General features: G+C 37.2%; 1 protein-coding gene across 16 annotated transcripts in view; it reads left to right on the forward strand.

Moving 5' to 3' along the window:
• CARF (calcium responsive transcription factor) overlaps positions 1-25,625 on the forward strand; it is an 86,874-nt gene that overhangs the window by 29,206 nt on the left and 32,043 nt on the right. For 10 of the 16 annotated variants that reach the window (XM_063648359.1, XM_063648357.1, XM_063648356.1 and 7 more), the window contains 6 exons: positions 1,328-1,448; positions 2,232-2,459; positions 12,182-12,302; positions 13,638-13,767; positions 15,315-15,399; positions 20,854-21,043. In XM_063648359.1, the coding sequence (XP_063504429.1) occupies positions 1,371-1,448; positions 2,232-2,459; positions 12,182-12,302; positions 13,638-13,767; positions 15,315-15,399; positions 20,854-21,043 (832 nt within the window). In that variant the 5' untranslated portion in view covers positions 1,328-1,370. Of the gene's footprint in view, positions 1-1,327; positions 1,449-1,995; positions 2,034-2,231; positions 2,460-12,181; positions 12,303-13,637; positions 13,768-15,314; positions 15,400-20,853; positions 21,044-25,625 lie in introns of those variants that run through there. The other 6 variants (XM_063648360.1, XM_054479166.2, XM_063648361.1 and 3 more) reach the window with 2 other exon arrangements.

Raw genomic sequence — 25,625 nt, forward strand, 5'->3', positions numbered from 1 at the left:
TATATTTGATTGATCTTAATATGAAAGGATACTGGAGTCTTAATTGGGTTTGTTTTTCTCCAAATAGTAGCTGCATTTTTTTCTTACCAGAAGCTAGGTTACACTCTTCACCCAGAACCTTTCAGGTTGTTATCCTTATCTTGGGAATTTTAAGTTTTCCTCCCCTACCAGCTATTTGTCCCAACTTCAGTTTCTTAGCCACAAAACTAATGTATTAGAACTACCCTTGGGGAAAGTTTCCTCTTTGCTTATGCTCAACTCTTCTTTTTTTTGCTCTTTTGGGGTTGGGGGGAGGGGAGGGCGGTCACTGGAGTGGGGAATGGCCTTTGATTTTTGGCACTTCTTGTAGCAGAGCCTGGACACAAAATAAAGATTTTATTTTCGGTCAACTTTATGTTTTTTGTTTTGTCTGTTTTGTAGCAAGACAGTTTTTTTTTACAGTATCTATTTGCCATATTGCCACTAATGGGAGGCTCTTTTTATTTTGAAACCCCTTCTAAATAATTTTATTCTCAAATAATATAGGTATAATATATAAAATTCAAAAACCATCCAGAAAGTTGTAAAATAAAATTGCTTTTACTTCTATAGCCCAAGGTAACTACAGGCTTTTTGGAATTTTTGCAATTGATTTTTTACTTGATTAGGATATAAGTGATAATTTAAAATCTTAAAAAGGAGAAGCAATTAAAAGATATTTTGTAGCCTTATATTAAAACTGGACTGATTTTGTAGCTTTACAAAATTGCCCCAATTGAGAACTACTGTACTAGACCTAAGTGGCTCAGAGTTATTGGTATTTCTTCATTTTCTTTTTTTAAATATATCTTCCTTTTCAGAGCTTGTCAAACTAATGTTAAGTGGGATGCTTCTCTATTAATGGTAAAAATTGTATATATATAATCTCTGTCTACACCAGGATATCTATTTTAAAATTATATACTGCTACAATAGGGCATACCCAACTCATAAAGTTGAAAAACTTTATTTGCATTAAATTTCTGGTAATATGAGAATTTTAGAAGTATTTGAAAGGATATACCAGTACCTTGTCACATAAAAGCAATCTTAAAAAGCCAGTACAGAAGTGTAGTTAAAGATAGGATGAGGGAACTATATAACACTAATTTTTGCCCTGCATTGAATGTATTCTGGTGCCTTGGCAAGTCATTTTAAAAAGTGTTAATTTTTTAATCTGTAGAATGGAAATGATTTTACCTAAATTATATAGGGTACCACAGTAGTGAATATGAGAGATTTGTTTAAGATGAAACATTCCACAAAAATACTAAGTGCTTTAGTTGATCAGCTATTTAAACTCTTTCAGCTATTAAATAATAGAAGAAAATGGAATTGAATATGATGTCAGCATGGAACAATCTAATGATTCATTAAGAGTCAACCATAATGATGGTGAAGAGTCAAAAACCAATGCTCAAGTATTTGAGGTATGGATTCAGCTGGGAACTTTTTTCCATCCTAGGGTAAAACAGCATGCCATTTAACAGCTCTTATGCTCAAGGGATAGCTGTCATATTTAGTGTATTCAAGAATTTTGAGCTGGGCGTGGTGGCTGACGCCTGTGATCCCAGCACTTTGGGAGGGTGAGGTGGGCGTATCACCCGAGGTCAGGAGTTCAAGACCAGCCTGGCCAACATGATGAAACCCTGTCTCTACTAAAAATACAAAAATTAGCTGGGCGTGGTGGTGGGCGCCTGTAATCCCAGCTACTCGGGAGGCTGAGGCAGGAGAATGGTGTGAACCCAGGAGGCAGAGCTTGCAGTGAGCTGAGATCGCACCACTGCACTCCAGCCTGGGCAACAGAGTGAGACTCTGTCTCAAAAAAAAAAAAAAAAAAAGAATTTTACTATTTAATTATGCACATATTTTATGATATATTGAATATTATAATACAGAACTTAATGCTAAGATATATTCATAAAAATTTTATATACAGAGAAAATCTATAGGTTGAATTATATTACGTTATTTCAGGTTCCATTCCTGTGGACAATTTTGATACAATTAAGATAGTAAGTATAATAATCAACAATTTTACTTAAATACTTTCTGTGTATAGCAATTTGTGTGAATTGACAACTCTTACAAAAAAGTAAAAACAACTGAAAAATGGATGTCTTTTCATTTTTATTATACACATCTTTAAAAAAAAATGGTGATAGTATATCCTAGAAAGACTGAAGTGATTTTTTTTTTTTTCCTTGCAAAAGCATCTAACCTGTATGGACTCCAGGGATTCTTCCTTTGGACAAAATGATTCTCCTACAGTTTTGCCCATCACTACTCCTGAAGCAAATAATTCACTCATATCACAGAATATACTAGGGCCCCTGACTCAGACACAGACTCTTTCTGCAGAGCAATTCCATCTAGTGGACCAAAATGGGCAAGCTATTCAATATGAACTTCAGTCATTGGGGGAATCCAGTGCACAAATGGTGAGTATATTTTATAAGTAACCAGTTTTATGCTCTTTAGCAAAATATATTAGTCTTACTAAATGACCTTAATTTCTTGACACTTTTGACTTACATTGTGTTTATTTATTTATTTATTTTTGAGATGGAGTTTCACTCTTGTTGCCCAGGCTGGAGTGCAATGGCACGATCTTGGTTCACTGCAACCTCTGCCTTCCGAATTCAAGCGATTCTCCTGCCTAAGCCTCCCAAGTAGCTGGGATTACAGGTGCCCACCACCACACCTGGGTAATTTTTTTGTATTTTTAATAGAGACAGGATTTCACCATGTTGGCCAGGCTGGCCTCAAACTCCTGACCTCAGGTGATCCACCTGCCTTGGCCTCTCAAAGTGCTGGGATTACAGGCGTGAGCCACCATGCCCAGCCACATTGTGTTTAAAATACTGTTTCCATGACTTTCATTTTTATGTAAGGATTTTAAAAGATTTCCATTCAGGACTACAAATAGTACTTTAAACAGTACTTATGAGTCTCTGTGTTTGGGCACACTTGTGCTTTGAGATCAACTGGAAATGTAACATATTCTGTAACTAGTTCTGAAGTGCCAGAGTTGACATGGAACTTACATTTAATGGAATGTACACACACACACACACACACACACACACACACACACACACACACACACACACACACACACACACACACACACACACACACACACACACACACACACACACACACACACACACACACACACACACACACACACACACACACACACACACACACACACACACACACACACACACACACACTAGGCTAACTCCAGTTTTGTTTTTTTTTTTTTCCTGAGACGGAGTCTTGCTCTGTCGCCAAGGCTGGAGTGCAGTGGCCCGATCTCGGCTCACTGCAACCTCCGCCTCCCGGGTTCAAGCAGTTCTCTTGCCTCAGCCTCCTGAGTAGCTAGGGTTACAGGCGCCTGCCACCACACCCGGCTAGTTTTTGTATTTTTAGTAGAGACGGGGTTTCATCATGTTGGCCAAGCTTGTCTTGAACTCCTGACCTCGTTATCCACCCACATCAGCCTCCCAAAGTGCTGGGATTACAGAGGCGTGAGCCACCACGCCCGGCCTAAACTCCAGTTTTTGATTTATCAACATCTCACTGACCTGCAAGCCACTTTCTGGTATGTTTTCTTGAAGAAACAGAAAGTAATGGAGGTACTGCAATGGAGGTACTACTAGTATATGGGGAATTAGACATATCCTTGCTGATCTTTGTGGGTAAATGTGTGCCACGTGAGTAACAATGCATAAAGATAAAAAGATGAGGATGGCTAAATACTTTTCAAACTGTTGGCTAAAAGTATTTTTGACCAAGTTCATAGTTTGAGCCAAAGAGGTGAAAGATTGTTTTGACTGACATATGGAAAATTACTAAGAAAACCTCTAAGTTGCTCTCTGGTTATTTAGAATATACTTAACATAAGTAATACTGTGAAGGATAATGTGTTTCTTGTTTACTTGAATTTTCCGAATTTTCTACAATAAGTATTTATTACTTTCATAATAAAAATTATTTTTAAAAGCATAATAACTTTAATTATAAATTATACCACAGGTAAACATTTTACCTAGAATTAACCCTTGTTTCTGTTCATAATCTAGAGCATTCTAGAGTTAATCTATGCCATTTTGCTCCTTTATGATCCAGCCAAATTGAGTTATCTAAATTCTAGGGTTAACAGTAATTGGTTGAGTGGTGACTACGTGCAGGGGAATCCTTTTTGTTTATGTTCAGGCTTTCTGGGCATAGGCCCAGAACCATACTGCATCACCGGCAGAGGTTAATATTCAACAAATAATTTAAATGTTAACCAACTACATTTTAATTTTTCATGTCCAGAATGAAATACTTCTGTAGTTTCCCCTTTATTTGACATTTATTCTAGTTTCTATCAGAACATTTAGAAAGTTTTTTTTTTTTCTTCCAACAGGAAGATCAAGGAGTCTGAATGTGTAAAAGGGTTGTCATTTTACCTAGGGTACCTTTCCGAGCAAAGTTGTTTATTTAAGTCCAAAAAAAAGGTTAATTAACACTCTTTGTAATTGGATTAAACTTTCTATACAAAGTAAGTACAAAGGTGGTTTTACATTGTTTAGGTAGGAGATGACACAGAAGGTTATTTGAAACCATGAAATAGGAAACATGGTATGAAGCATGGAAAAAAAATGTGAGAAACAGATTACAAGAAAGAATTTTCTTCAAGGAACTGAAGATCAGAGAGAGAATATTCCGGGAAACTTAGTGGAACTTTTGGTTTTGTTTGTTTCAGTGGACTGTATTTTTTAGAGCAACTTTAGGTTCATGACCAAAGTGAGCAGAAGGTACACAGATTTTCATATATATATACTTCCTGTACCTGCACATGCTACAGTATCCCCCTTTATCAACATCTCCTACCAAATGGAGCTATTTGGTGTTTTTTTGTTTTTGTTTTATTTACTTTTAACTTTTACTTTAGGTTCGAGGGTACATGCGAAGGCTTGTTATGTAGGTAAACTCAGATTGTACAGGTTATTTCATCCACCCATTCATTAGGCCTAGTACCCAATAGTTATTTTTTCAGCTCCTCTCCCTCCCATCCTCCACTCTCAAGTAGACCCCATTGTCTGTTGTTCCCTTCTTTGTGTTCATAAGTTTTTATCATTTAGCTCCCACTTGTAAGTGAGAACATGCAGTATTTGGTTTTTTGTTCCAGCGTAGTTTGCTAAGGATAGTAGCCTCCAGCTCCATCTATGTTCCCAAAAAAGACATGATCTTGTTCTTTTTTATGGCTGCATAGTATTCCATGGTGTATATACCACATTTTCTTTATCTAATCTGTCAGTGATGGGCATTTAGGTTGATTCCATTTATTTGCTATTGTGAATAGGGCATTAATGAACATTCACATGCATGTGTCTTTATGGAAGAATGATTTATATTCCTCTGGGTATATATCCAGTAATAGGATTGCTGGGTTGAATGGTGGTTCTGTTTTTATCTCTTTGAGGAATCACCATACCGCTTTCTACAATGGTTGAACAAATTTACACTCCCACCAGCAGTGTATAAGTGTTCTCTTTTCTCCACAACCTCACTAGCATCTGTTATCTTTTGACTTTTTAATAATGGCCATTCTGACTGGTGTGAGATAGTATCTCATTGTGGTTTTGATTTGCATTTCTCTAATAATTAGTGATATTGAGGTTTTTTTCATATGCTTTTTGACTGCATGTATGTCTTCTTTTTGAAAAGTTTATGTTGAAACTAGCTAAAACTACTTTAAATTTCATATGGAACCAAAAAAGAGCCCGTATAGCCAAGACAATCCTAAGCAAAAAGAACAAAGCTGGAGGCATCATGTTACCTGACTTCAAACTATACTACAAGGCTGCAGTAACCAAAACAGCATGGTACTGGTATCAAAACAGATATACAGTCCAATGGAACAGAACAGAGGCCTCAGATATAACACGACACATCTACAACCATCTGATCTTTGACAAACCTGACAAAAACAAGCAATGGAGAAAGGACTCCCTATTTAATAAGTGGTGCTGGGAAAACTGGCTAGCCCTATTCAGAAAACAGAAACTGGACCCCTTCCTTACACCTTATACAAAAATTAATTCAAGATGGATTACAGACTTAAATGTAAAACCTAAAACTATAAAAACCCTAGAAGAAAACCTAGGCAATGCCATTCAGGACATAGGCATGGGCAAAGACTTCATGACTAAAACACCAAAAGCAATTGCAACAAAAGCCAAAATTGACAAATGGGATCTAATTAAAGAGCTTCTGCTCAGCAAAAGAAACTATCATCAGAGTGAACAGGCAACCTACAGAATGGGAGAAAATTTTTGCAAGCTATCTATCTGACAAAGGTCTAATATCCAGAATCTACAAGGAAGTTAAACAAATTTACAAGAAAATCCATCAAAAAGTGGGCAAAGAATATGAAAAGACACTTTTCCAAAGAAGACATTTATGTGGCCAACAAACGTAAGAAAAAAAGTTCATCATCATTGGTCATTAGAGAAACGCAAATCAAAACCACAATGAGATATCATCACACGCCGGTTAGAATGGCGATTATTAAGAAGTCTGGAAACAACAGATGCTGGCGAGGCTGTGGAGAAATAGGAACGCTTTTATACTGTTGGTGGTAGTGTAAATTAGTTTGGCCATTGTGGAAGACAGTGTGATGATTCCTCAAGGATCTAGAACCAGAAATACCATTTGACCCAACAATCTCATTACTCTGTGTACACCCAAAGGATTATAAATCATTATTCTATAAAGACACATGCACATGTATGTTTATTGCAGCACCATTTACAATAGCAAAGTCTTGGAACTACCCCAAATGCCCATCAATGATAGACTAGATAAAGAAAATGTGGCACATATATACCATGGAATACTATGCAGCCATAAAAAGGAATGAGTTCATGTCCTTTGCAGGGACATGGCTGAAGCTGGAAACCATCATCCTCAGCAAACTAACACAGGAACAGAAAACCAAACACCTAATGTTCTCACTCATAAATGGAATTTGAACAATGAGAACACATGGACACAGGGAGGAGAACATCATACACCAGGGCCTGTCGGGGGGTAGGGGGAAAGAGGATGGAGAGCAATAGGACAAATACCTAATGCATGTGGGGCTTAAAACCTAGATGATGAGTTGATAGGTGCAGCAAACCACCCTGGCACATGTATACGTATGTAACAAACTTGCACATTCAGCATATGTATCCCAGAACTTAAAGTAAAAAAAAAAAAAAAAAAAAAAAAAGTGTCTGTTCGTGTCCTTTGCCCACTTTTCAATGGTGGTGTTTTTCTTTTGTAAATTTGTTTAAGTTCCACGTAGATGCTGGATAATAGACTTTGTCAGATGCATAGTTTGCAGATATTTTCTGCCATTCTTCAGGTTGTTTGTTTACTCTGTTGATAGTTTCTTTTGCTGTATAGAAGCTCTTAAGTTTATTTAGATCCCATTTGCCAATTTTTGCTTTTGTTGCAATTGCTTTTAGTGTCTTTGTCATGAAATCTTTGCCCATTCCCTTGTCCAGGATGGTATTGCCTAGGCTGTCTTCCAGGTTTTTATAGTTTTGGGTTTTATATTTAAATCTTTAGTCCATCTTGAGTTTATTTTTGTATATGGTGTGAGGAAGGGGTCCAGCTGCTGTCTTCTGCATGTGGCTAACCTGTAATCCTGGCACCATTTACTTAGCAGGGAGTTGTTTCCGTAGTGCTTGTTTTTGTCAGCTTGTTGAAGATCAAATGGTTGCAGGTGTGCAGCCTTGTTTCTGGGCTCTCTCTTCTGTTCCATTGGTCTATATGTCTGTTTTCATACCAGTACCATGCTGTTTTGGTTACTGTAGCCTTGTAGTATAGTTTGAAGTCAGGTAACATAATGCCTCCAGCTTTGTACTTTTTGCTTAGGATTGCCTTGGCTATTTGGCCTTTTTTTTGGTTCCATATGAATTTTAAAATAGTTTTTTTCTGGTTCTGTGAAGAATGCCATTGGCAGTTTGATAGGAATAGCATTGAATCTGTGAATTGCTTTGCACATTGTGGCCATTTTAATGATATTGATTCTTTCTGCCCATGAGCATGGGTTTTTTTTTTCCATTTGTTTGTATCTTCTCTGATTTATTTGAGCAGTCTTTTGTAATTCTTATTGTAGAGATCTTTCACCTTCTTGTAATCCTAGGTATTTTATTCTTTTTCTGGCAATTGTGAATGGGATTGCCTTCCTAGCTTGGCCCTTTTCTTGGTTGTTGTTGGTATATTGGAATGCTGGTGATTTTTAAACATTGATTTTGTATACTGAAACTTTGCTGAAGTTGTTTATCTTCTGGAGGAGCTTTTAGACGGAGAATATGGGGTTTTCTAAATGTAGGATCATGTTGTCTGCAAACAAGGATAGTCCGACTTCCTCTCTTCCTATCTGGATGCCCTTTATTTCTTTCTCTTGCATGATTGCTTTGGCCAGGACTTCCAATACTATGTTGAATAGGAGTGGTGAGAGAGGGCATCCTTTTCTTGTGCTGGTTTTCAAGGAGAATGCTTCCGGCTTTTGCCCATTTACTGTGATGTTGGCTGTGGGTTTGTTAGCTAAGCATTTTGTTTTTCTTAATTTATTTTAATTAAATAATTTATTTTTTAAGAGATATGTCTCAGCTGGGCACGGTGGCTCACGCCTGTAATCCCAGCACTTTGGGAGGCCGAGGTGGAGTCCGAGACCAGACTGGCAAACATAGTGAAACCCCGTCTCTACTAAAAATATGAAAATTAGCCAGGCATGGTGTTGCATACCTGTAATCCCATCTACTCAGGAGGCTGAGGCAGGAGAATCGCTTGAACCCAAGAGGCAGAGGTTGTGGTGAGCCAAGGTTGTGCCACTGCACTCCATGCACTCCAGCCTGGGCAACAGAGCAAGACTCCATCTCAAAAAAAAAAAAGAGATATGTCTCACTCTGTCACCTAGGCTTAACTGCAGTAGCATGATCATAGCCTCCAGAGTAGCTAGAACTACAGGGATGTGCCACTGCCATCAGCCAAATGGAGCTTTTTAAAGAAATATACCTTACTTTTTTTCAATATGACTTTTTATTATTTGTTTATTTATTATTATTATTATTTTTTTGAGACAAAGTCTCACTCTGTTGCCCAGGCTGGAGTGCAGTGGCACGATCTCAGCTCACTGCAACCCCCACCTCCTGGGTTCAAGTGATTCTCCTGCCTCAGCCTCCCGAGTAGCTGGGATTGCAGGTGCCTGCCACCACACTCGGGTAATTTTAGTATTTTTAGTAGTGACGGGGTTTCGCCATGTTGGCTAGGCTAGTCTCAAACTCCTGACCTCAGGTGATCCACCCGCCTTAGCCTCCCAAAGTGCTGGGATTACAGGCGTGAGCCATCGTGCCCGGCCCAATATGACTTTTTATATAAAAGTTATTAGTAAAGATTCTGTAGTGGGTGAATCTGCAATGGATGAAGATGTTTTGGAGTGAAGCTGAATTGCTCTTTTGAATTTATTAGAAATATTGTACACAAAGAGCCTAGTAGGTAAAAGACCACTCAGCTAAAGTTTTCTGATAATTTTCATGGTCTGCCTGAAACAGAATGTGTTGTAGCACATGACTCTTCAAAACCATGTTTGCTTTCATAGTAAAGATTGTAGGTAATTAGCTGGGTTTTCTTTAAATAGGAAAAGTAATATTAACATTGTCATTGTCAGATTATATGAATTGAAAATAGTTTTTTAGGTACCAGGGGGACTAAGCTAAGAAGGGAGAAAATAAATGAGACTTTTATCTACTATGCTTGGGAAACATTGTTTCAAAATTAAGAGGATATTCTACAAATCAGTCTTAATTATGAAACTTGTATATGATAGAATAACTTATAAAAACTTATTTGTGTTTAATTTTGATTTAAAAATAACCACAGCACTTATTTTCTAAGAATGAATAGAATATTTTCCATACCCCCATTCCTAAAAGTTAGAAAATTTATATATACATATTTTTTTCACAGATATTTAATCTTATTATAAGGGGTAAAGAATTTAAAACAATATTATTACTGTTGCCTTTTAATGTCCAGCAGGGTTTTTTATATTGTTTTGCTTTTGTCTTTTTTTAGGTTAAGTAGCATTGTCAAATATTGGGAGCTAGTACAGAGTGGTAGTTTGAAGGAGTCAGATTGCTTGAGTTTCAATTATAGCCTACCACTAAATAGCTCTGTGTAACCTTGTGTGAGTTTTGTAACCTGTGTGTGACAGTTTCCTCATTTATAAAATGTATATACTTGAGATACACGTGACGAGGATTAAATGAGGTAATACATCTGAAGTGCTGCCACTTCCTATGAACTGAGCACGTGTAAGCAGTTGTCATCAGAGTTTGCAGTTGCTGTTTCATGCTAAAGTGATAAGAGTTATGGCAGGATATTTTTATCTCAAGAAACTTGTTGAACATTGGGGAAGGAAGGAAACAATTCCCATTCTTAATTTCTGGGAACTATTTATGATTATATTAATATTTAAAGCATTCTAGTTTGTTGAAGTTTTTTCCCCCAACATTAAATTTTTAAAAAAAATTTTTTTCAAATGTATATTCGCATTTTTTCAAATGGCCCTTTTTTTTGAGACAAGGTTTTGCTCTGTCACCCAGGCTGGAGTACAGCAGCATGATCATGGCTCACTGCAGCCTCGACCTCCCAGCCTCAAGTGATCCTCCCACCTGAACCCCCAGAGTTGCTGTTACTACAGGCACATGCCATCACACTCAGCTAATTTTTAAAATTTTTTGTAGAGACAGGTAGCCCAAGCTCAAACTCCTGGGTTCAAGTGATCCTCTTGCCTTGGCCTCCCAAAGTACTGGGATTACAGGCATGAGCCACTGTATCTGGCCTCAAGTAACTCTCCTAAAAGTTGGAATGCAGTCCCTATCAAGCATCAGCAATATTTTCATGTTTTACCTAGCAAAAGAGGAGTCTGGGAAAGCGGGTTGGAATGATTAAGGACTGTTACCTGCACTAAAGAGGTAATAGGAGAGTAGTATGTTAAGTAATAAAATTTATGTGGTGCTGATGGAAGTTTGATGCTTCCAGACTTTTTGGAAGTCTGGAAGCATCAGATAGACTTAATTGCATCAGATAGACTTAATTGCAAATACTGTATTAGCTATACTTCCAAATGATAGGCCCAAAAGCTTTTCTTCAACTTCATATGCCTTTTTAGTTGATATTGCTCTAAATTTGATAGAGTAGGTTCAGTTGTTAAACTGAAAAAAAGTACAATAAATATACTATTTTCCCTGTGTTTTCAGACTTTTGAGGTACTTTGTAGTACAGTTCTTTATGAACCATAGAGGCTATATATAAATGCTGAGATACCAAAATAAATCCTATTTAATTAGACATTTACCAAGTTACCTTTTTTTTTTTTTTTTTTTTTTTTTTTTTTTGAGACAGAGTCTCGCTCTGTTGCCCAGGCTGGAGTATAGTGGCGCGATCTCGGCTCACTGCAACCTCTGCCTCCCAGATTCAAGTGATTCTCCTGCCTCAGCCTCCTGAGTACCTGGGATTACAGGCGCGTGCCACCATGTCCAGCTAATTTTTGCATTTTTAGTAGAGACAGCGTTTCACCATGTTGATCAGGCTGGTCTCGAACTCCTGACCTCGTGATCTGCCTTCCTTGGCCTCCCAAAATGCTAGGATTACAGGCATGAGCCACCACGCCTGACCAACAAGTTACCATTTTTAAACTAAGGAAAATGACATTAAATATAAGACAAATGATTGCCACACAAATAGGTGAAACATGTATGAATAATACAGTAAGTGGTAAAAGGTAAATGTATTACGTCCAGACAGACTTGTTCAGATTACCAAGTAATTAGACTTCATCCATGTGTAATGATTAAGACCATTGGTGGTTAAGACCCTAGGATTAGGGTCAAACTGCCTGTTTTTAATCCTGGCTTCACCACTTATAAGTTGTGAGACCTTGGAAAAAAATGTTTATGTGCCTCAATGTTTTCATCTATAAAATGGGGGAAATCATAGAATCCATCATAAAGCTAGGTATGTGTTTAATAATTTATTTAATTAATAATTTTTGTTAAATCAGTCTAGGCATATGCATTTGATTTTTTTTTTTTTAAATGCTTCCAAGATGATCGTTGCCAGCCCAACAGAAAATGGACAGGTACTTCGTGTAATTCCACCTACCCAGACAGGAATGGCACAAGTGATTATACCTCAGGGGCAGCTTGTGGATGTGAATAGTCCTCGGGGTGAGTAACAATGGGAAATAGGGGATTTGAGAGTGTTTTAAAAACATAAATATTTTAGAAAAATCACCTTATGAAAGTCAGTGCTAAAGTTGGTTTCTTTAGGTAAAAGATTATGAATTAAATAGTTAGAAAACAGCTGTTTGCCCAAATAAATTCAAAGTTCATTTTTCAACTCCTGTCTAGGTTAGCTATTTCATTTAAGAATTCTATGAAGCTGATTGACTCCTGCTTCCTCCCAAATGACCAATGAGCATAAAATGAATTATTATTAATTATAACAGTAATAATAACAGCAACAATAGCAAGAATATAATGTTAATAGCTTCAGAAGTTTTTATTTATATCTTTTTTTTTGGAGGCAGAGTCTCGCTCTATCCCCCAGGGTGGAGTACATTGGTGGCATGATCTTGGCTTACTGCAACCTCCGACTCCCAGGTTCAAGCAATTCTCCTGCCTCAGCCTCCTGAGTAGCAGGGATTACAGGCGCCTGCAACCACGCCTGTCTAATTTTTATATTTTTAGTAGAGACGAGGCTTCACCATGTTGGCCAGACTGGTCTTGAACTCCTGACCTTGGGTGATCCACCTGTCTCCGCCTCCCAAAGTGCTGGGATTATGTGCGTGAGCCACTTCGCCCGGCCATTTATATCTTTATCAATATTTTTATTAGCCATGTGACTCATTACTTATTATTTTTTTTTAATCCTCTTGCTCTTTTCCTCTTTCCTTGGCCCCTTCAGATTCAGGAAAGAGAATCATGCTCCCTATTTCTCCTTGTATAGTCTTTCTTTTTCTGTTTGGTAATATGCCTATTAGTTCTCTCTTTTTTTTTTTTTTTTTTTTTTTTGCTTTCCTCCGTTTTCCCTCTATTTGAATCTCTTTTCTAACATCATACCTATACTGTTTTGTTGCTTCTTCATAGCTAATGGTTTAGGGCAGATATTTTTACCTTAGTGTTATCATTCTTTGTTAATAGTCATTAAGACATTAAGAGAAAAACAGATTGCAGAAAACATTATGAGCACAGTATATAAACAAAATTAGTTTTACATTTTCCTATATATTGCAGAACTCTTAATATACAGTTATTTCTACCACTTTTATATCCTGGCTGTTCAATATAAATTCTAAAACTTAATTATAAAATTACAGTAGTCAGTATTATAATTTAAAGTAAACAAGTATCAGAGAAATTCTCAATAAAGCATTATTCCTTTATTCTCAATAAAGCATAAATTTTCTTTACCTATTACAAATACATAAGTTTTAGTTAGGTATATTCTTATGGTCTTATTCAAGATATTGATGTTACTTTGTTCTTGTTTTTGTTGTTAAGATGTCCCTGAAGAGAAACCCACTGACAGAAACTTACCAACTGTAAGAGTGGATACTCTAGCAGACAATACCAGCAATTACATTCTTCATCCTCAAACATCCTTCACATTGCCCAAAAAGTCAGTGACCAGGTGAGTCCATGGGAAAAAGAAGCTCATCTTTTAATATCACTGTGGAAATCTTTTTACAAATTACACATTTAAAGCTGGCTGACTAGAGAAAATCAGAAAATAGAAGGAACTATCATTGAATATATTTTTAGTTATTTTAAGGCATCTTGGTCATAAGGCGGCTACTCTGGAAGCTATAAATGTCAAAAGTGCCACTTTTCCTCAGTGACATCTGTTATCTTTTGAAACAGTATGAAAATTGTATTAGTTTATTTAGTCTGACATTAACAGACTTTTCAGAATAAAGAAACATTCATGGCCAGGCGTGGCGGCTCACTCCTGTAATCCCAGCACTTTGGGAGGACAAGGCAGGTAGATCACGAGGTCAGGAGTTCAAGACCAGCCTGGCCAAGATGGTGAAACCCCATCTCTACTAAAAATACAAAAATTAGCTGGGTGTGATGATGGCCACCTGTAATCCCAGCTACTTGGGAGGCTGAGGCAGAGAATTGCTTGAACCCGGGAGGCGGAGGTTGCAGTGAGCCGAGATTGCACCACTGCACTCCAGCCTGGGCGACAGAGTGAGACTCCATTTAAAAAAAAAAAAAAAAAAAAAAAAGACTGGGTGCAGTGGCTTATGCCTCTAATCCTAGCACTTTGGGAGGCCAAGGCAGGCGGATCACAAGGTCAGGAGATTGAGACCATCCTGGCTAACACGGTGAAACCCCGTCTCTACTAAAAATACAAAAAAAAAAATTAGCCGGGCGTGGTGGCCAGTGCCTGTAGTCCCAGCTACTTGGGAGGCTGAGGCAGGAGAATGGCGTGAACCTGGGAGGCGGAGCTTGCAGTGAGCCGAGATCGTGCCACTGTACTCCAGCCTGGGTGACAGAGCGAGACTCTGTCTCAAAAAAAAAAAAAAAAAATTCATTATAGTTCCTAAATTTTTTAAATTGTTTTATCACATTTTTATGCATAGAATTCCTCTGTGGCAAAATGTTTAAAATGTTTTTTGCTAACTTTTATTTCAGTTTTTGTTTTTGTTTTAAAGTAATACTGTGATATTTTAGGGAAACATGTACATGGCTTATGTATTGTTTATGTTATTTTAATTGTTCCATAAAAGTATTTTTGAATTAAGACATTATTTTTGACATTTAATCTCAGACCTTAATAATGTTGCTTTTCACTTGATCTTAGCCAAAAGTCCAAGAAGTAACACATAATGTTACTTCAAACTAGTCAAATTTATCACTTTTTTGATAAATGAAAACAGTTATATAATAAGAGCACAAAATAAGCTTTGGGAGAGATATATAAAACACTTGAAGTTGTTGGGACTATATGTATCTGGAAGAAGAAATTTAGGTCTTTGACTTAGCAGTTAATAAAATAGTAGTGGTTAAAGAAAATAATAACTAATGCACCCATCAGATCAATCTGTAGTTATTGTTAAAATTTCTTATTGATGACTTCAATATTTGTCTTTGATACTAAGAGGATAAAGCAGTTGAATGCATTTTGTGTTTTCATTGAATTGCATATTTATATATATTCCTCTCCTATCCCAGAATGCTGGAAGAACCCCTTCTGGCGCCTCTTCAGCCACTTTCCTCTAACACACCTATATGGGCCTGCCATCTTAGGAGCTGTGAGGTGAGTTAAAAATAATCATTACCTAGAATTACTTAACTGATTATAACCACAGGTCATCCCCAAATGCCACTTATGAGTACAACTAATATAGGCTATAGTTACAGTATTTTGTTTGTGTTTATGTTAAATCTGATCTCATCTGTTGTTGAATTCTTAGAGATTCTAAGCTCTGTTAAAGCAGAGGTTATATAAATCTCTTTACATTTCACTATTATTTCTTCTCTTGCAACTCTCTTCCCTCGTAGTCCATGAAACTTCACTATCATGTTTCTCTACTATTTACTTTTCAACCATTTCTTTTCTTTCTTTGCTTGCACTTATTTTTTTTCATATTATCAGTAGAAAATTCTTCAAGGCTCACTTTCTGACTTTGTCTTTTTTCTCTATATTTTGTCTTTTGGAGCACGTATCTACTTTGTTGACTTTCAACTGACATCTATAAAAATGATTTTCAAGTCCGTATCACCAGTTTATGTATGTATGTATGTATGTATGTATGTATGTATTTATTTATTGAGACAGAGTCTCACGCTGTCCGCCAGGCTGTAGTGTAGTGGTGCAATCTCAGCTCACTGCAACTTCTGCCTCCTGGGTTCAAGCGACTCTTGTGCCTTGGCCTCTCGAGTAGCTGGGACTACAGGCATGTGCCACCACACCTGGCTAATTTTTGTATTTTTAGCAGAGATGGGAGTTCACTATGTTGGCCAGACTGGTCTCAAACTCCTGAGGTGATCCACCCACCTCGGGCTCCCAAAGTGCTGGGATTACAGGTGTGAACCACTGCGCCAGGCCAGATTTTGAATTCTTGTCCCAGATATCTGGCTACTTGCTTGAAGGTTTATTTGAATTTCACCTCAAATTCACCATATCCCATACTGAAATCATCTACCATGCAACAACTAGCTCCACTTCCAAAATTCCATGTCTGTGTAATGACAAATACTATTTCCTTAGATACCCAGGCATAAAGTTTTGTACTAATTTCTTCCTTTCCCACATTTAGGTAGTCACCAGATTCTTTTTCTTTTTTATTTTTTTGAGATGGAGTCTCGCTCTGTCACGCAGGCTGGAGTGCAGTGGCGCTGTCTTAGGTCACTGCAACCTCCACCTCCCAGGTTCAAGCGATTCTGCTGCCTCAGCCTCTTGAGTAGCTGGGACTACTTGCACATGCCACCAGGCTCAGCTAATTTTTGTATTTTTAGTAGAGACGGGGTTTTGCTATGTTTGTCAGGCTGGTCTCGAACTCCCGACCTCAGGTGATCCTCCCGCCTCAGCATCCCAAAGTGCTGGGATTACAGGCGTGAGCCACCGCGCCCAGAAGTAGTCACCAGATTCTGTTAGTTTTTCCTTTAAAGTATCTTTTTCTTTTTGGCCCATTTTTCAATAGGCCTTTGTCCTCTTGTGCTTGATTACAGGAATAGCCTGCCCCCTAACATCCTTGACCTTCCCATTTCTGGTCCCTAATGTATATTTTTCTAAGGCTACTTGTATTTGAAGATTGTTTTAATTGTCTTTTCTCAGTGCCCAATAAGTCGTGTTATTTTTTCCACATTATTTAGCCACTGTAGCTAGCTTCAAAGGCCTTTCATAATCTGGTATCATCCTACATTGTCCTACTTTATTTCCTACTTTTCTCAAACTCATCTTCATTCTTGTTAGCCTAGTCCTCCTACTTTCAACAGATACTCCAGAATTTTTCTTTAGCTCCTCCTTTACCCATTTTTATTTCCTTTTCCTAAATGTTACTTTTTTCTTCTACTTACCATTTCTAACTATTCTTCAAATCCCAATGCAAGTCCTACATATCTTTTCTATAAATTATCTAATGATTATTTTAGCCTTTACCTATTTCTCTCTTTAAATTATTTAGTATTAATTGTCATTCTTAATTATTTACTAGCTTAGGCCAGGTGTGGTGGCTCACTCCTCTAATTTTAGCACTTTAGGAAGCCAAAGGGGGCAGATCACTTGAGGTCAGGAGTTCAAGAACAGCCTGGCCAACGTGGCGAAACCCCATCTCTGCTAAAAATACAAAAATTAGCCAGGCATGGTGGTGGGCACCTGTAGTCCCAGCTGCTGAGGCAGGAGAATCGCTTGATTTTAGGAGACAGAGGTTGCAGTGAGCCAACATCACACCACTGCATTCCAGTCCATGACAGAGCAAGACTCCATCTCAAAAAAAAAAATTTAAAAATAAAATTATTTACTAGCGTGGGTTGTTCACTGTTAAATAACAATTAGACTTTTTGAGGAAAGGGACCATGCCTACTCTATATACAAACCATAGATGGTAGTGAATATTTAACTATCAGAATGCTTCATTGTTTTAAACAAATCTTAAAATGTGGGAAAGAAAAAATATTCTATTTTAATATTTTGAGAAAATTTCTTATAAAAAAACCTTGTGCTATATGTATTACATTTGTTAGGACATTATCAACAACTTAGAAAAGTTGTTGCTTTTCTAAGTAGAGTACATGTATGTATATACATATGTACGTATGTGTGTGTGTGTGTGTGTGTGTGTAGTTTTAGCTTTTTCTTCCCCTACCTTTTGTTAGTCATGGTTTTTCAGTGGTTTCCTAAAGTTACTGTTGTGATTGTTTGATGAGGGTTTTAAAAATCATTATTACAAGCCTCATGGAATGCTATGGATATTACAGCATTTATTAAAACAATCATGCAACCAAATCACCTTATGTTACAGCTATAGTGCATTGTGTGGCTTACCTAAAATCATCGTATATCTTGTAAGAAACTGAGTACTACTTGTCCGACAGACTTGAGTATGGTTGTCCAAGATGAACCACTTCTTTCCCAGTGAGGGGTTCTTTCTCCTCTCCCAAGCTGTATCAGTGATAAAAAAATTTTTGAGTTGGCTGGGTGTGGTGGCTCATGTCTGTCAGCAGTTTGGGAGGTTGAGGCGGGTGGATCACGAGGTCAAGAGATTGAGACCATCCTGGCCAACATGGTAAAACCCCATCTCTACTAAAAATACAAAAATTAATCTGGCATGGTGGTGCGTGCCTATAGGCCCAGCTACTCGGGAGGCTGAGGCAGGAGAATTGCTTGAACCCAGGAGGCGGAGGTTGCAGTGAGCTGAGATCATACCACTGCATTCCAGCCTGGTGACAGAGGGAGACTCCGTCTCAAAAAAAAAAAAAAAAAAAAATTGGGTTAATGGCTGAGGAAATATTTTTTGCATTTTGGTTCAAAATATTGTTTAGTAATCTTTTATTTTTTGAATTTCTCATTTAATGATGTTTTACTATAGGCATTTTTTTCAGATTTGACTAAAGTGTATTAACTGGACAAATGTCAATACTGTATTAAAATGTTATCTGTAAGCCTGTTTATAAGTATATATAGTTTTGATTATATTATACTGATTTTTTTCTTTATTGACATATTCTAATTTTATTCATAAGTAAATTATAGTATAGCTAAAATTTATATTCATTTATTTGTAGTGAATATTTTGATAAAGAGTTGTCTAGGTTAGCGGAAAAATTATAAACATAAGCATTTTCATTATTTTAGAGGAAATTGCAGATAATGTATTGTTTGGCATCAGATTATCTCTTAACTATTATAACCCAAAGTACAGCCACAACAGTATTTTGATACCTTTCTATTTGTTAAATGTATTCTTCCTCTCTGCCCACATCTCTGTTCTTATTTCCTCTAAGGGGGAAACATACATGGAGTCAATTCTAGGTCTCTGCATTTCATTGTAAGAGATCACAGTTAACATGTTTTTTCTGTTGGTATTGAAAAAAAAGTTTCTCCCCTGCTGGGTGCAGCAGCTCATGCCTGTAATCCCATCACTTTGGGAGGCTGAGGCAGGCAGATCACCTGAGATCAGGAGTTCGAGACCAGCCTGGTCAACATGGCGAAACTGTCTTTACTAAAAATACCAGGCGTGGTGATGCACGCCTGTAGTCCCAGCTACTTGGGAGGCTGAGGCAGGGGAATCATCTGAACCCGGGAGATGGAGGTTGCAGTGAGCTGAGATAGCGTCATTGCACTCCAACCTGGGCAACAAGAGTGAAACTCCGTCTCAAAAACAAAAAAAAAAAGAAAGAAAAGAAAAAGTTTCTCCTCTAGTACAGGGATACTCAAATGGTTGTATTTAGATAATATCAATTAATTTACATTATTTATTTATACCTTGTTTTAGAAGGAATTTAAGAGAGCTTACAAAAAATACGTAAAATATATTAGCAAGGTAGAAATTAAAAGTGGGAGCTAAACAATAAAGAAAGACAAGGATGGGAACATAAATGGAAGTAAGAAAATACATGTCTTAACCAACTATGTGTGTGTGCATGTATACATGTACTTGTCTATAATCTAGATATATGCTTTTCAAAAGGGGAAACGTAGTTACTAAATTCTGTGCCTTTTAGATTTAAAAATTATGCTAATTTCCATAAGATAAAAGCAAACCATTAACTATTTTTGGTACTAAGAGCAGACAGAAATTTCTCTCAGAGAAGGATCTTTTTTTTTTTTTTAGACAGAGTCTTGCTCTGTTGCCCAGGCTGGAGCACAATGGCACAATCTCAACTCACTGCAACCTCCGTCTCCCAGGTTCAAGGGATTCTTGTGCCTCAACCTCCCAGGTAGCTGGGACTACAGGCAAGCACCACCACACCCAGCTAATTGTTGTATTTTTCGTACTGATGGGGTTTCACCATATTGGCCAGGCTGATTTCGAACTCTTGTCCTCGGGTGATCTGCCCACCTTGGCCTCCCAAAGTGCTGGGATTACAGGTGTGAGCCACTGTGCCTGGCCTCAGAGAAGGATGTTCATAAAAAGAATGTTGATATAATGAGCAAATTTTTCTATAGCCTTTTTGTCAATCAATCACAATTTTCATTGGGTTTCTAATAGATGCATGGCATCCTATCAAAATTAATCTCAAGCCTTCCTGCCTTCCCACCTTCCCGCCTTCTTACCTTCCTGCCTGCCCTCCTTCTCTCTTTCCCTCCTTCCCTCCCTCCCTCCTTCCTTCCCTCCTTTTTCCTTTCTCCTCCCAACCTCACCCCACCAAAAAAAATCAGTTTCAGTAAAGGAGGCCCCATAGGAAATGAGTACTTTGTGGTTAGTTTTACGCTGATCTGGATTGATCCAGGATAGAGTTTTAAATATCTGAAAGAATGGATATACATTATATGTTCTTGCAAGTTATCTTTTCTAAATATTCTTTCTCTCAAACAAGACGTTGATAAAGATAGTATGGCAATGAGTTTGTCATTATATTCCCTAACAAACACCTGGTTGAACTCAAATCAGACCCACTGGTTGTAATAGACCATTGATCTGAGGGCACAAATGACATTCTCTTGTGAAAGGTGATGAGTCTTCCATTTTGGACAACCATCTCATTACATTTATTATGCAATGAAGTGTATTTGCTAGTAATTTTGTTTAATTTCTACCACATGCAGAAAATTGGAGATTCATACCGTGGCTACTGTGTAAGTGAGACTGAATTAGAAAGTGTCCTAACATTTCACAAGCAGCAAACACAGAGTGTTTGGGGGACCCGTCAGTCTCCAAGCCCAGCCAAGCCTGCTACACGCTTGATGTGGAAATCCCAGTATGTCCCATATGATGGAATCCCATTTGTTAATGCAGGTACTTTTTTAAAGAATTATTTTAAAAGGTTCAGCAGCAGCCATAGTCCATTGTGAAACTGTGATTTTCCTAAGGTGATAACATTTTTATTTTGGTAGCTGACAATTGAATGCTAATTGATTAAAATGCATATTAAATTGAAAAAACTTATAGAAAATATAATCAATTACTTATATAAGATTGCATTTTAATATATCAATGAATAAATAAGACTTCTTTCATATACTGAAAAATGTCGAAGTTTCAGTTAAACCTATTTAATAAAATGTTAAAAGAGCAATTTTATTTTAAATATGTACATCAGCTGTGTTTTTCCCCTTCAGATTAAATATTTTAGCCTTCTCAATTTGTATTGTGGGAGAAATTTATGTCTGTTTTATGTAGCTTGTAACTCTGGAGTTACTGTATAGAATTTGTATATAATCTAGAGTTATAGAATTCTGATACTAAAGTTCTCAAGCATTAGGTATATTATATACAGTATTCTCAGACACTGGGTTAGTTGTTTACTAAGGGAGTAGAGTCTCAAGCAAATCTCTTAGACTAATTAGAGCCCCAAAGAATCTAAAACTAAGCAATTTATTTTAGGACTATGAGGGCACTAATTTAGCTGAAAGAGTTGCAGTTTCATCCTGGACCTCTGAGGTTAATGAGAAATACTTAAGAGAAGATGAGATAAATGTAACCACTTCTGCCTGAGTTTCATCAGTATTCTATGAAAGAAATGCAGCATTAAAAATAAATGAGCTGGGTTTTTTATTTATATATTTATTTATTTATTTTAAACGTGGTGGCTCATGCCTCTAATCCCAGCACTTTGGGAGGCCAAGGCGAGAGGACTGCTTGAACTCACGAGTTTGAGACCTGCCTGGGCAAAACAGGGAGACCTCATCTTTACAAAAAATAATAAATTACCTGGACATGGTGGCATGGGTCTGTAGTCCCAGCTATTTGGGAAGCTGAGGTGGAAGGATCACTTGACCTTTGGAGGTCAAGTCTGCAGTGAACCATGATCATGCCACTGCACTTCAGCCTGGGTGACAGAGTAAGACCCTGTCTTTAAAAAAAAAAAAAATTAACAAATAATAAAATGAACTTGAAATCCTATAGTCTTCCTTTTTCCCATCCTAGTTCTAATCTCCTTAACCCTCTATAGGTAGCTACTACATGAATTTCATGTGTATCATTCTAGTCTGTATTTTTATACTTTACCTTACATATTGTATCTACAATAAAATATTTTATTGTTTTGGATTTTTAAAAAATGTATAAATAGTAAAGTGTAGATACTGTTTTGCAAATATTTTCATTCACCCTTTTTTTTACATCTATTGGTATTGATAGTTATAAATCCTAGTTAATCCAATTTAATCATTGTATAATATTCCAGCATGTGACCAAACCACAAGTATTTTTCTATCGATCATCATTTAGATTGTTTCCAACTTTTCATTATTACAAAGAATGCTGTAGTCAAACCTCCACACTATATATACTCTAATGAAAAGCTGTAATTAGTTTTTCTAGAGTATATGCCTTAAAGTAGAATTGCTGGTTGTGAATTATGCCCATTTCATCTTTACAAGATTATCTTAAAATTGCTCTCAAAAGTGATTGTACAGGTCCAGAATCCCTTTGAATTTTTTTGGACCAGGTATATTTCAGAATTCTGAATTTTTTGAATGTAATATGGTAACATTATGGAATACTCCTAGCAGGTATTCTATAGACCAGCAGTCCCCAATCTTTCTGGCACCAGGGACTGGTTTTGTGGAAGACAGTTTTTCCACGGACCAGGATGAGGGATGGGGGATGGTTTTGGGATGACTCAAGCACATTACATTTATTGTGCACTTTATTTCCATTATTACTACATTGTAATATGTAATGAAATAATTACACAACTCACCAGAAATGTAGAGTCAGTGGGAGCCCTGAGCTTGTTTTCCTGCAACTAGCAGGTCTGAGCTGGAGGTGATCGGAGACAGTGAGAGATCATCAGGCATTAGATTCTGATAGGGAGCCGGCAACCTAGAGCCCTTGCATGTGCAGTTCATAATAGGGTTCGTGTTTCTATGAGAATCTAATGCTGCCGCTGATCTGACAGGAGGCAGGGCTCAGGAGGTAATGCAAGTGATAGGGAGTGGCTGTAAATACAGATGAAGCTTTGCTGGCTTGCCCACTGCTCACCTCCTGCTATACGGCCTGGTTCCTAACAGGCTGCAGACTGGTAGTGGTCCAGTCTGGAGGTTAGAGACCCCTGTTATAGCCAATATCACATAATCAAACACCAATTCTTTATTAGATAGTCACACCAAGAGAAACAAATAAAAACTATAAATAACCTCACACAGCCCAGGCCTGGTTTTGCAGCCAAGTGAGTCCTGAAAAAACTGTTTTCTGGGCTTTTTGGATTTCAGATTTGTACATAAGGGTTTGACAACTTGTACCAATTTTCACTCCTGTCAGCAGTGTGTGAAAATTTCATTTCCCCACTTTTACTTCATGACTTAGCATTGCCAGATGTTTAAAAATCTTTTTTTTTGTTTTTTGTTTTTTGTTTTTTGAGACGGGGTCTCACTCTGTCACCCAGGCTGGAGTACAGTGGTGTGATCTCAGCTCACTGCAATCTCAATCTCCTTGGCTCAAGAGATCCTCCTGCCTCAGCCTCCCGAGTAGCTGAGACTACAGGCATATGCCACCATGCTCAGCTAATTTTTGTATGTTTTTGGACAGATGAGGTTTTGCCATGTTGCCTCGGCTGGTCTCAAACTCCTAAACTCAAGCAATCTGCCCACCTCAGCCTCCCAAAGTGCTGGTATTACAGGCATGAGCCACTGTGCCCAGCCTTAAAAAACCTTTACATTATGGAAATTTTTACATGTGAATCAAAGTAGAGATAATAATATAAGAAACCCCATGACTCTAGGTATCTATCTTCCAGCTTCAACAACTGTCAGTATACGGTCAGTCTTGTCTCATACCCCTTACACTTCCTCATTCCCTAGATGGTTTTATAGCACATTTCAGATATATCATTCCATCTGTAATTACTAAAGTATATGGTGTATACTAAAGTATATATCTCTAAAAGATAAAGATTCCTTACATATGTATATACATATATGTGTGTATATATATACAAACATACATATGTGACAATCCCATTATCACACTTAAGAAAATTAACAGTAACTTTTTAATGTTATAAAATGTTCAGTGTTTACATTTTCCCACTTATCTCACAGGTTTTTTTCCTCTCCTCAAAGGTCGTTGAAATTCAAATCCAAACGGGGTCCACAGACTGCATTTAGTTAATAAATCTCTTAAACTTCTTACCATTTGAAGATTTCTCTCCTCTTCTAGGTAGTTTGTTCTGTAATATTTGCCATATTCTGGGTTTTGCTTATTCCATCTGTGTGATGTAGTTTTTGTTCTTTATCTCTTGTATTTTCTGTAAACAGGTCTAGAGCCTTGATTAAATGCAGATTTGATTTTTGCAAGAATACCTCCTCGGTGTGCTGTGTACTTATTGCCATCTGTGTGTGTCTCTCTGTTTGTGGTGTTCAGATTGATCAATGGATTCAGTTGTTTTAGAGTATTGTCGAATGTTTTTATTTTTGCCATTCCAAGGAGTATGAGATAGTATTTTACTATTGTTTTAATTTGCATTTCCCTGTTTACTAGTAGAATTGAACATCTTTTTCTTTGTTCATTTACTACCTTTTTTTTCTTTCTGACTTGGCTATTCATAGCCTTTGCCCATTTTTCTGAGTGGTTGTTTATGAATTATTTGTGATTGTAGTCTACATAGTAATTCTACATGGGGAATTACTATGTTATATATGTTATAAAATGCTATTTCTCACACTATTACTTTTATATTTACTTATGGTGTCTTTTAAACAGAAGTTTTTATATTTTAATGTCAGCTTTATCAACATTTGTAGTAGTAAATGGTGTTTTTATTTTATATTTTAAAACTTTGTTGTATCCTACAGTAGTGTAAGATATTAAACTTAAAATCTTAAGTTATATAATTTTCACATCTACTTATTTGTATTATCTATTGCTATGTAACAAATTATCCCAAACGTAGTGGCTGAAAACAAACGTTAATTATCTCACAGTTTCTGTGAGTCAGGAATCCAAGAGTGACTCAGCAAAGTGGTTCTGCTGCAGTCATCTCATGACTTGACTGAGGGAGGGTCTACTTTCAGATTCACTCTTGTGGCTGTCAGCAGGCCTTATTCCTTGCCACGTGGGCCTTTCCACAGAGCTCCCTTACCACATGGCAGCTGATTACATCCAGAGAGAGCAATTCAAGCAAGAGTAAGAGAGAGTACCCAAATGGTAGTTACAGTCTTTTTACAACCTAATATCAAAAATAACTTCCTACCACTTTGGCCATATTTATTAAACGTATTAGTAAGTCTAGCCCATATTCAAGGGGAGGGGATTACTCAAGGACATGAATACTAGAAGGCATGGATTACTGGGGGCCATCTTAGGGCTGGCTGCTGCATTAACAGCCCAAATAAAAATAAGAAAATAATTATAAAAGGAAATAAAAATTCAAATG

This window comes from Pongo pygmaeus, chromosome 11, assembly GCF_028885625.2.
Source record: "Pongo pygmaeus isolate AG05252 chromosome 11, NHGRI_mPonPyg2-v2.0_pri, whole genome shotgun sequence".
NCBI classification, from domain to species: Eukaryota; Metazoa; Chordata; class Mammalia; order Primates; family Hominidae; genus Pongo; species Pongo pygmaeus.